The 11,405-nt window shown below is 50.4% G+C and overlaps 1 protein-coding gene across 1 annotated transcript in view; it reads left to right on the top strand.

The window, feature by feature from the left end:
* Positions 1–5,513: 5,513 nt before the first annotated feature.
* The window catches only part of DHDH (dihydrodiol dehydrogenase), a 7,233-nt gene continuing 1,341 nt past the window's right edge, over positions 5,514–11,405 (top strand). Inside the window, 5 exon segments of the mRNA XM_021681251.1 lie at positions 5,514–5,603; positions 5,987–6,098; positions 6,609–6,772; positions 9,035–9,287; positions 11,228–11,352. Of these exon segments, the coding sequence (XP_021536926.1) occupies positions 5,514–5,603; positions 5,987–6,098; positions 6,609–6,772; positions 9,035–9,287; positions 11,228–11,352 (744 nt within the window).

Genomic DNA, 11,405 nt, shown 5'->3' with positions numbered 1-11,405 from the left:
CAGTGGCCCTGAGCAAGCCGGTGGGCCTGCTGGAGGACGCAGCAGTGCAGGGAGGGGCCCGAGGCGCGTATTTGGCCCCCGTGGCTGCTGGGGCGGACAGCGACCCCGGGCCAGGCATTGGTAGCCTGTGGCCCAGAGACCCGCGTCTACTTTCAGAGGCACCCTTGGGCTGCCGGCGAGGCCTCTGGCAGCACGGACTAAGGCATCAGGGGAAGAGTCACGGTCAAGTATGATCGCAAGGAGCTACGGAAGCGCCTCAACCTGGAGGAGTGGATCTCGGAGCAGCTCCCTTCCAGAAAGAGGAAACTGCAGAGTTGGAGACTGATGTGGAGAGATGGGTCAAAGAGCAGCTGGGTGACTGTTACAGACCCACTGAGGCCTCTTTCTCTGGCCTGCTGGTAAGATCCAGGGCCTGCAGAAGCCCAAACACACCCCAGAAGTAAGGGTCTTCACCCCAGGTGAAAGGTGGCACCCAGAGGGTGATCACTGGCCCCCAACCTCATGGCAACAGCAATAGGGGAGGGGGAGGACGCGGTGGGTGGCTGAGGCCAGGCCTGGTGACCTGAACAATGGTCATTTCTTAGAGAAGCAACGAGACGCTAATACACAGCCACGAACAGTTCTATAGCACTTGGAACGTGGCAGGGGCCGTGCCAAGCATGTTATATATTATAAATAACAATCCATTTCATCTTCACATAAACACTGTGAGGCGATTATCGTCATCAACCTCATTCTACAGATGAGGCGAATCAGAGAAGCCAAGTCACTTGCCTGAGAGCCCACAGCTAGTAAGTGGCAGAGCTGGGATCGGAACCCTGGCCAGCTGGATCCAGTTCATGCTCTGAAGCATCATGCGAAGTCCTTTCTGGCACTGAATCTGTGCTGCAAAAATTCTGGTGAATGAGTCAATGAGGGGCGCCTGGCCGGCTCAGTCAGTAGAGCATGGGACCCTTTATCTTAGGGTCGTGAGTTCAAGCCCCATGTTGAACGTAGAGCTTATGTTGAAAAAAAAATTGTTTTTAATGAATTAATGAATAAATGCTCTGCTCCCTGCCTGTCCACCCATCCATTACGTGGTTGACAGTTTATGTGTGACCTTTAATTTCATACGTGTTTTTCTTTTTTCTTTTTTTTTTTTTTTAAAGATTTTATTTATTTATTTGACAGAGAGAGAGAGAGAGCACAAGCAGGGGGGGAGTGGGAGAGGGAGAAGCAGGCTTCCCGCTGAGCGGGGAGCCCGATGCGAGGCTCGATCCCAGGACCCCGGGATCATGACCTGAGCCGAAGGCAGACGCTTAACGACTGAGCCACCCAGGCGCCCCCCTCCCCCCAGGTTTATCTTTCACATTCCCCGCCTCTCCCAACCTGGGTTCCAGACTCTGACTTCTTTTCTTTTTTTAAGTAAGCTCTATCTGGGGCTGGAACTCAGGACCCTGGAGGTTGGAGGGGAAAATCTGTTTCGTTGTTTTTCCGGCTTCTGGAGGCACCCGCATTCCCAGGCTAACGGCCCCTTCCTCCAGCTTCAAAACCAGCAGCACAGCATTTTCAAATCCCCCACTCTCCTTTGTTGAACCATCTGCTCGGATTGAGTCTCCTGCTTTCCTCCCCTAAGGACTTTTGTAATTGCAACGAGCCCACCACAAAATCCAGGATAATCTCTCCATCTCAAGAGCCTTAGCAATCATATCTGCAAGGTCCCTTTTACCATGTAAGGTCGCATAGTCACGAGTTCTGGTGATTAGAGCGTGGACGTCTTTGGGAGGGGGGCCTTACTGTGCCTACCACAGCTTGTGTCTTTTTTGCTCACTAGAGGGTGGCAGGGAGCGGAGTGAGGTTCCTCTCTGGGCGTCCAGCATCACCCAGTACATGACCAAGTCAAAAGTAAAAATGTTTGCTCAATGAATATGCAAGTCATGCCAATGGTGGGTGCTGAAACCAGAAGCTGCCCAAATTAGATCTTTGTTGTCCCTGCTGCTCCTGCTGAAAACCCTTCCGTGTCTTCTCCAAACCCTTCATGACTCCCCTCCCCTGCCTGCCTCCCCAGCCCCATCTTCCATCCTACTGGCCCACCATCTTTTTCCTTCAACCATGCTGGCCTGTTTTCAGTTCTTAGAACATAACTAAGCACTGAGAGCTGATATGAGGGCAGAGAAAGTGTCTGTCTCATTTCTGATGTGTCCTCAGGACCTAGAACAAATTAGATGCTCAATAAATATCTGTGTTCTGTCTGGGAGGACTATCTGTGGAATGAGCCTGGAGGCTCTTTCTGGAATTCCTGGCTAGGAGCTGGCTGCACAGGGTCTTCCCCTCTTGCCATGATTTCAGCGTCCTCCAAGGTCTGCACATGATGTTTCCTGCAAGTCCTGGAGAAAGTGCTGGTGCCCAAGCTCAGACTGCATTTGCCACACTTCCAACAACAACACTGTTTTGCTTGTCTCCATAAAGAGAGTAAGAGCTAAGAAGCGGGTGTCTTTCTCAGGTTACAGACCCACAGTGTGGCCACCTGAGCCCAGCCAAGCAGCCCTTGCCAGCAGACGTCAAGAGAGTGGGCTCCTGTATATTCACTGATGCTCTGCTTCTACACTCTACATCATTTTACGCCCTCTGTTAATCCCTTGGCTCTCACTCCAGGTCCCAGAAATGCTATCATGTGCTTAACGCTGGTGATCCACCTCCAGTTCAGTGTCAGACCTTCTGCACACAGGATTCTCGTCCCAGGTCAGTGATTTTCCTGACTTGATTATGAATTAAACACAGCCATCACAGTTCAGTGTGTGTACTATATCCCGGTGATGTCACTTGAGTGTTTTGTTTTTTTTTTTCCCACTGAAGTTTAAGTTTTTGAGATTCCATGTATAAACAGTGTGGAATTAGTGTGGAATTAGTTCATCCATTTTCCTTGCTATGTGGTATCCTATTGCTAGAATTTGCCACTGTTTGCTCACGAGTTTTTCTACTGATGGCTCTTCCCGATTTTGAGCTATCACAGCCAAAGTTGCAATAAATGTCCTTACATATGTCTTCCCAGGCACACATCTGAGAGTTTCTCAAGGGTATGTATCTTCTACCCACAATAGAAATCGCTGGATCATGAGACACCCTCCTTTTTTACTTTACCGGATATTGCAAAATGATTTCTCTGGGTACACGAACTCACTGCCAACAATTTTAAGTCATCACATTTCATCCTGAAACTGTTTAAGAACTTACAAAAATAGTACAGAGAGGTCCTTTGTACCCTACGCCTAGCTTCCCCCCACACACACCCGCCAGCCCACCCTGTGATGATATCTTAGGTAAATATAGTGCATTGTCAAAACCAGGAACTAACATTGCTACATTCTTTAATCTGGTACAGACCTGATTTGGATTTCACCAGCATTTACTCAGATTTTCATGCACCTTAAAAATTTCTAGTATAAAGTTCTGTGAGACTTTATCCAATGTGAAGATTTGAGTATCCATCGCCACATTCAGGATACAGAACTGTTTCAACCATCCACGGAAACTCGTGCCTGTTACCCCATTAAGGGTAACAGCACTCTTCCAAACCTTAACTCCTGCACACCGCTGGTCTGCTCTTTATCACTACTCTTACCAGGCAGAGAACCTGCTACTTGCCATTGGAAAATCAATACTCGGTAGACAAATGATGGTGGGAAAGGAAAAGTTGCTTTTTTCAGGAAGGTGGCAACCTGGGAAGATGGTGAACTAATGTTTCAAAGACTATCTTCCCCATCTTTTTTTCTTTTTCTTCACAGCAGTGATATTGTGTCCTCATCGCAACCCCTTAATATTTTTATTCAGCAGTTTGTGTGAACCTGGAAGCTCTGTGAGTGAAACTCAGGCCTTCTTTAAAAAAGATTTTGGGCGCCTGGGTGGCTCAGTCGTTAAGCGTCTGCCTTCGGCTCAGGTCATGATCCCAGGGTCCTGGGATCGAGCCCCGCATTGGGCTCCCTGCTCGGCGGGAAGCCTGCTTCTCCCTCTCCCACTCCCCCTGCTTGTGTTCCCTCTCTCGCTGTGTCTCTCTCTGTCAAATAAATAAATAAAATCGTTAAAAAAAAGATTTTATTTATTTGAGAGAGTACACAAGCAAGGGGTAGGGGCAGAGGGAGAGGGAGAGGGAGAGGGAGAAGCGGGCTCCCCGCTGCCCCGATGCTGGGCTGGATCCCAGGACTCTGAGATCATGACCTGAGTGAAAGGCAGCCATTTAGCCAACTGAGCCACCCAGGTGCCCCTGAAACTCAGATCTTAACTGAACGTCTACAAGGGAAGAGAAGTGCACAGATTTGCTGTGGGTAAAGTTGGCCAGCCCTTTGCCAATTGACTTAGAGGAACAATCATTTGCTATATTTTACATCATAGGCTCTAGAGCTCAGTTAATCCTCTTAAACAGGTAGATGCCATTGTGACCTCGGTTTTCCAGAATAGGAAGGTGAGGGAGGCTCTGACAGGGAAACCCTTTGTTCAAAGCAGTACAGCCGGGCAGTGGCAAGGAGGGGCTGGGAACCAGTCAGCCTGGCACCAGCACTTTTAAGAAGCAGAACAGCCTGGTTTCTAAAACCATGCTCTTTGGAAGCAGCCAGTTTGCAAGTCTTCACATCCTGGCTGTGAGACTTTCAAAAAACGACCATGGCTCTCTGGGATGGTTTCTCCCTCTGTAAACAGGGAGCAAGAGAAACCTAATTTGCAGATCTGTGGTGAGAGATTAGAAATGAGGAAAGTCAAGCACGGAGCTGGGGGCCTGGCCACGACAGGCGTTCTAGAAATATTCGTAATTATGATGTTTGCTATTACTATTTTGTCCCTCCCTCTGGACAATTCCTAAGGGTGCGCGGCTTTCGGAGCAAAAGAATTGGGGGAAGGAGGAAGGCGGCCAGCTCCGAAGGTGACAAGAAAGCAAGCCTCCCCATCCTCTCCTGGGTGGCCTGGCGGGCTACTGGGTAGAGCACGCAACGCTTTTTTTTTTTTTTTTTTTGGACAGATAGAGACACAGCGAGATAGGGAACACAAGCAGGGGGAGTGGGAGAGAGAGAAGCAGGCTTCCCGCCGAGCAGGGAGCCCGATGCGGGCTCGATCCCAGGACCCTGAGATCATGACCTGAGCCGAAGGCAGACGCTTAACGACTGAGCCACCCAGGCGCCCCAGAGCATGCAACTCTTGAGGTCCGGTGGGGACTTCAACCCCTCCGTTGGGCTTAGAGATTCAAAAGGGGGGGGGGAAGTCACGTGGTCAGAAGTCGCCATTTGCGCCGAATGAAGTCTTTCTGGTCCCACCCACCCCCCCAAAAAAGCGGAGCCAATGGTGCGCCCTTCCAATGGGGATGCTAGATTTAAATAACCTCCTTTGCATTGGGACTGAACTGAAGGGACGCGCAGGCCTACTGGCCAATGAGAAGTGGCGTAGCTGCAATGGGGGCGGAGAAATGACCACGCCCCCGGCTGGGCGGGGCGTCAGGTCTTTAATTTCCAGGCGCAGGTGGCAAGACTTTGGGATCCCAGGTTTTGGCGATGGCGCTTCGCTGGGGCATCGTGTCAGTCGGCCTTATCTCCAGCGACTTCACGACCGTGCTGCGAACGCTGCCTCGCTCCGAGCACCAGGTCCACCCTCCCTCCGGAATCCTGTGGAAGAGCAGGCCGGGGAGCCGGGACTCCTGGGTCTGAGGGAGGAGGGAGCCAGGGTTCCCTACTCCTTTCTCCACACTTCTGTCCTGTGAACTCGGGTTTCGTCAAGTTTGGGAGGGTTTTGTTCTGAACTACTGCGAAGAGAAGAAATTTAGGTATTAGGGGATTTAATAATCGCTTGCCCCAGATCTCTCTTTTTCAGGACCCGTGTCGGGCCCCCGTCACGCCCTCCCCCAGGACCCCTTCCCTTCGCCTCCGTCCTGGGGGACATAATTTTTGTTATCCTGGGGCTTTCTCCATCAACGTCCCTCCCATCCACCTGCCCCAGCCGCGCAAGTCTGACCCTAGCGTCCCTCCAGGTTGTGGCGGTAGCGGCCCGAGACCTGAGCCGGGCGAAGGAGTTTGCGAGGAAACATGACATCCCCAAGGCCTAGGGGTCCTATGAGGAGCTGGCCAAAGACCCGAATGTGGGTGAGTGGCAAGGGCAGCCGAGGCCACCGCGGCGCTGCCTCTAGCCTGCTCCGTAGGATAAACAAGGCTCCGCGGGATGGTCCAATCCCTGTGTGCTTCTGGAAGGATCGGCGGCTGGCAATCAGAACTGTAGGAACGGCTTTGGTCTGGGATTCACAGTCTAGTATGAAATTGCGTTTAGAAACCAGGCCTCGGCGGTTTGGGAGGGGCCTGAATTTGTAAGTGAGCCCGTTTAGGTTTTTTTTTTTTTAAGATTTTTACTTATTTATTTATTTATTTATTTATTTATTTATTTATTCATTTGTTTGAAAAAGAGAGAGCACGGGAGCACAAGCAGCGGGAGCTGCAGAGAGAAAGGGAGAAACAGGCTCCCCACGACTGTCCTTGGTCGGTGGGACCTGAGTTCCTAGGATGCTGGGGGCGGGGCCTCTAAGTTGTGGGCGGGCCCCGGAGGGCTGGGCTGGGGTGGGCGGGGCTGCTGATCTCTCGACCTCCTACCTTCCAATCTAGAGGTGGCCTACATTGGCACCCAGCATCCACAGCACAAGGCCGCAGTGTTGCTATGCCTGGCAGCGGGCAAGGCCGTCCTGTGCGAGAAGCCCATGGGCGTGAACGCTGCGGAAGTTCGCGAAATGGTTGCGGAAGCCCGATCCCGAGGCCTCTTTCTTATGGAGGTGAGGGTGGAGGGGACCTACCAACCTCCAACGTAGCGCTTCTTGCCATGACTAAACATGGTTGTCAGTGGACTTTTTTTTGGAGGAACACAACAGAAGGGTTTGTCAAGAACAAAGATGGCCACAGAGTGAACTGGGTGGGGTTGGTGTGTTTTCCAGGATGTAGTTGAAATCCGCTAGCAACATAGAGTGAGAGGCATTGCTTAGCAAACGTGACCGCCTGAAAGATACTTTGTCAGCTTTTCAGAGTGAAAGTGGCACAGAATAGCAATAAGCAGAGTTTGGGTGGATTTCCAAGGATAGTGGTCAGAAGGACCAGGGCAATTCTCAAGGTCATCCTGCCTTTGCTTTCCCCCTTATCAGACATGGCTACATATAGGGGAACTCTGACAGTTGGCAGAGTGCCAGTAATTAAAATTGCTGCCTGGGCGCCTGCGTGGCTCAGTCGTTAAGCGTCCGCCTTCAGCTCAGGTCATGATCCCAGGGTCCTGGGATCGAGCCCCGCATCGGGCTCCCTGCTCAGCAGGAAGCCTGCTTCTCCCTCTCCCACTCCCTCTGCTTTTGTTCCCTCTCTTGCTGTGTCTCTCTCTGTTCATAAATAAATTCTTTTTAAAAAATAAATAAAAATAAAAACAAAATGGCTGCCAAATGACCTCTAGAAGCTATTTTCACATTAAGGAGTATTGTGGTTCTTAAGTGCTACCTTGCTGTAGGTTCTGCCAGTAGTTCAACAGCTGCCTCTTACTTCCCCATGTCCTAGCTGGCTGTCCTGTGCCCAGTATTGCTCCCAGTCTGCAAAGTTCTCTGTGCCCAAGGAGGAGATAGTCAAGATTTACTATGGTTACTCAGTGCTTCTGGTTCCCACTGTGCTTTGGCAGTGCCAAAGTTCTGAATTTATTGCTTCCTTGTTTTCTATTGGCACCAGTTGTGTTCCAGATCCAACCCTAGGAACTGGGGATTCATAATGGGTAAGACACAGGCTCAGTTTTCAATGAGCTCAAGGTCTGCTACAGTCACAGAAATGGGCTATCACAATGCCCAATTGCACAAACTTTCATAGATATAGTACTGGGCAGTTGACAGAACACAGAGGCATCAGCCCAGTGTGAGGGATAGTCAAGGAAGTTTCCCACAGGTAGGGACTGATCTGAGCCTTAAAGGGAAAGTACATTGCACAGGTAAATGGGCCCGAGGGGGAAAGCAGAATTAAGATTGTTTGTTTTTTTTAAGATTTTATTTATTCATTTGAGACACAGAGATACAGAGAGAGAGAGAGAAAGCATGAGCAGGGAGAGAGGCAGAGGGAGAGGGAGAAGCAGGCTCCTCGCTTAGCCAGGAGCCCGATGTGGGGCTCGATCCCAGGACCCTGGCATCATGACCTGAGCTGAAGGCAGATGCTTAACCGTCTGAGCCACCCAGGCGCCCCCAGAGTTAAGACTTAAAGAAAACAAGACCGGGCAGATCTCATGTATTTAGTGTGAACTTGACCTTGGACAGGCTTTAGAGTCAGAGGACTCTAGACTCCATCTCACCAGTTCTAAGCTCTGTGATCTTGGATAAGTAATTTGAGACAGGGTCAACTCTAGGAGAAGGAAAGTTGCCTCTGGGGCCACGTGGAGGGTGGTCTGGAGTGGGGAGACCGCATGTATTAGTTTGCCAGGGATGCCATAACAAAGTACCACCACAGACTGGGTGACTTAAACAACAGAGATTTATTTTCTCCTACTTCTGGAAGCTAGAAGTCTGCGATCAAGGTGTCAGCAGTGCTGGTTTCTCCTAAGGCCTCCCTCCTTGGCTCCTTCCTCTGTGTCACTGTCCTCATCTCTTCCTGTTGGATTAGGGTCCGCTATAATGACTTCATTTTAACCTAACTACCTCTTTAAAAACCCCATCTCCACACTGGGAGGTACTGGGGTGTGGGGGGAGAATGGGCGGTTAGGACCTCAACCTGAATTTGGTGGAAACACAATTGAGCCCATAACATTGGGAGACTGGGGGAATGGTCCAGAGAAGAAAGGACTAGGGCCAGAGTTGGGGCCATGGGAATGGAGAGGAGAGGAGAGGGCAGAGGGACTCAGGGGCAGGACACAACCTGGGGACTGAGCAGGGCTGTGGAAGGGAGGGGGGGGGCTCCTGTGTGGAGAGTGGGGAGCAGCAGTACTCCCTCCCCAGAAGGGAGAGGAAGTGATTGGTTAACTCCTGGGTCCTGACGTCTTTCTTTCCTTTTCCACTGTCCTTCTTTCTCCCCTCTGTGGTGTGCAGGCCATCTGGACCTGCTTCTTTCTTGCTGTACAGGCTCTGAGGTCGGCTGTGTCTCAGGGAATTCTGGGGGATCTCCAGGTGGCTCGGGCAGAATTTGGGAAGGACCTCACCCACGTACCCCGGGCCGTAGACAGAGCCCAGGCTGGTGGTGCCCTGCTGGACATTGGCATCTACTGCATCCAGTTCATCTCTATGGTCTTTGGTGGGCAGAAGCCAGAAAAGATTTCAGCCGTGGGAAGACTCCATGAAACAGGTATTGTCTATCCTGGACTATATGATGATGGTAAGAGTGATCCTCCCTCACTGGGAGCCCTGAGCTGGGGATAAGTCTCCTAGCCCATGAGAATCAGGTTAGACAGCTGTAGGAACTTCCTGCCTGAAGTCAAAGAGGATCAGAGTTGAGAGTGTGGGCAGGCTCTGTCCTGGGATTTGCTGTGTGATTTTAGCCAAGGGACTCAACATCTCTGAGTCCTAGTTACTGGTAAAATGTTAATAACAGGGTTGTCATAGGGGCACGTGGCTGGCTTAGTTAGTAGAGCCTGTGACTCTTGATCTCGGGGTTGTGAGTTGGAGCCCCACATTGGGAATAGAGAGAGAGAAAGAAAGAAAGGGGTACTGGAGTTGTCATAAAGAGCTAATGAAGTCAGTTGTTTTTTTTTTTTTCATCTGGCTAGTTTGGCCTCATTCACACTGTGGGCTAAGTTTTAGGTGCAGCAAAAAGCAGGCCCTAGGGTGCAAGCATTTTTCAAACTTTTGCCTCTACCTTGTTTGCTACTGTTTTAAAGCCAGCTCAGATTTCAGAGGTGGGTCCTCTTGATGGAAGGAGCTGCAAAGACATATTGCCAAGGGTTGCTCACAGCGGGATGAGAGGAATTCCCATGGCCATCTCTGCAAATGGCCCCACAGAAGGCAATGAATCACCAGGAAAATATACCCGGGTGGATGTCACACTTTAGAAAATCTTCTCAGTCTAACATCTGGCCAACTTTTAGGCTAAACAGTAGCTCCAAAAACAGATTTTCTTTATCAAGTGCTTCCTCTGCGTTAGGGTTATTAGAGGGATGATTCCCCTGAGCTAGATATATTGTAGATGAGGAAACTGGGAGAGAGAGTGACTTATCCAGGCTCACAGAGCAGATCCAGGATAAGAACTTGGGGCACCTGGGCCCATGTTCTCAGAGTCATGGGATAGAGCCCTGCATCAGGTTCTCTCTCTCCGTCTCCCTCTGCCTCTCTAGCTCATGCCCTCTCTCTCTTTCTCTCCCCCCTCCTTCTCTCTGAAATAAATTAATCTTTAAAAAAAAAAAAAAAGGAACTCGGGCTTATCTGAAAGCAGAAGAATTAGGTGGGTAGGTTCTTCCATCTAGGGCACGCACGATGTGTTCCAGAACCAGGCTAGTACTTTACGTGCTATATTTAACTTAATGTTTAACTAATGCTTATATAGCCTTTATTGTCATCTAAATAGCCTTCCAAGTGCTTTGTGCATTTTACATCACTAGGTGTAATCCTGTAACAATGTATGAGACAGGTTCTATTATCCCCATTTGAGAGCTGAGGAAACTGATTCTCACAAACCAATGCAACAGGTTAAAGAGGGATGAAACGGAGGCTCTGAGAGGTTAAGTCTCTCTCTCTCTCTCTCTTTTTAAAGATTTATTTATTTATTTGAGAGAGAATGAGAGAGAGAGCTCATGAGTGGGGGGAAGGGGAGAGGGAGAGAATCTTCAAGCAGATGCCCCACTGAGCGCAGAACTCTATGCGGGGCTCAAAGCCTCGACCCTGAGATCACGACCTGAGCCAAAATCGAGTCAGACTCTTAACCGACTGAGCCCCCCAGGTGCCCCTACACATGTGTTTTGTTTTGTTTTGTTTTTTTAAAGATTTTATTTATTTATTTGACAGAGAGAGACACAGCGAGAGAGGGAACACAAGCAGGGCGAGGTGGGAGAGGGAGAAGCAGGCTTCCCACTGAGCAGGGAGCCCGATGCAGGGCTCGATCCCAGGACCCTGGGATCATGACCTGAGCCGAAGACGGACACTTAACCGGCTGAGCCGCCCAGGCGCCCCATGCACACGTGTTTTTAGTGCTTCATTCTTTTTTCACTGCTGTGTTAGAGACGAGATCTCTTGCCCAACGTTCCATAGGCAGGATTTGAGACCAGGCGGTCTCCTGTCCTGTGCCTTCCCCAGGTGTGGATGACACTGTCACCATGCTCCTCCAGTACCCAGGAGAGATCCACGCCAGCTTCACGTGCAGCATCTCTGCTCAGCTCTCCAATATGGCCTTTGTGAGTGGTACCAGGGGCATGGCCCAGGTGGGGCATCTCTGCAAATGGCCCCACAGAAGGCAATGAATCACCAGGAAAAT

The sequence above is a fragment of the Neomonachus schauinslandi genome, chromosome 16, assembly GCF_002201575.2.
Source record: "Neomonachus schauinslandi chromosome 16, ASM220157v2, whole genome shotgun sequence".
NCBI classification, from domain to species: Eukaryota; Metazoa; Chordata; class Mammalia; order Carnivora; family Phocidae; genus Neomonachus; species Neomonachus schauinslandi.
The sequence above is the reverse complement of the archived record's forward strand: the minus strand, read 5'-3'. Positions and strand labels throughout refer to the sequence as shown.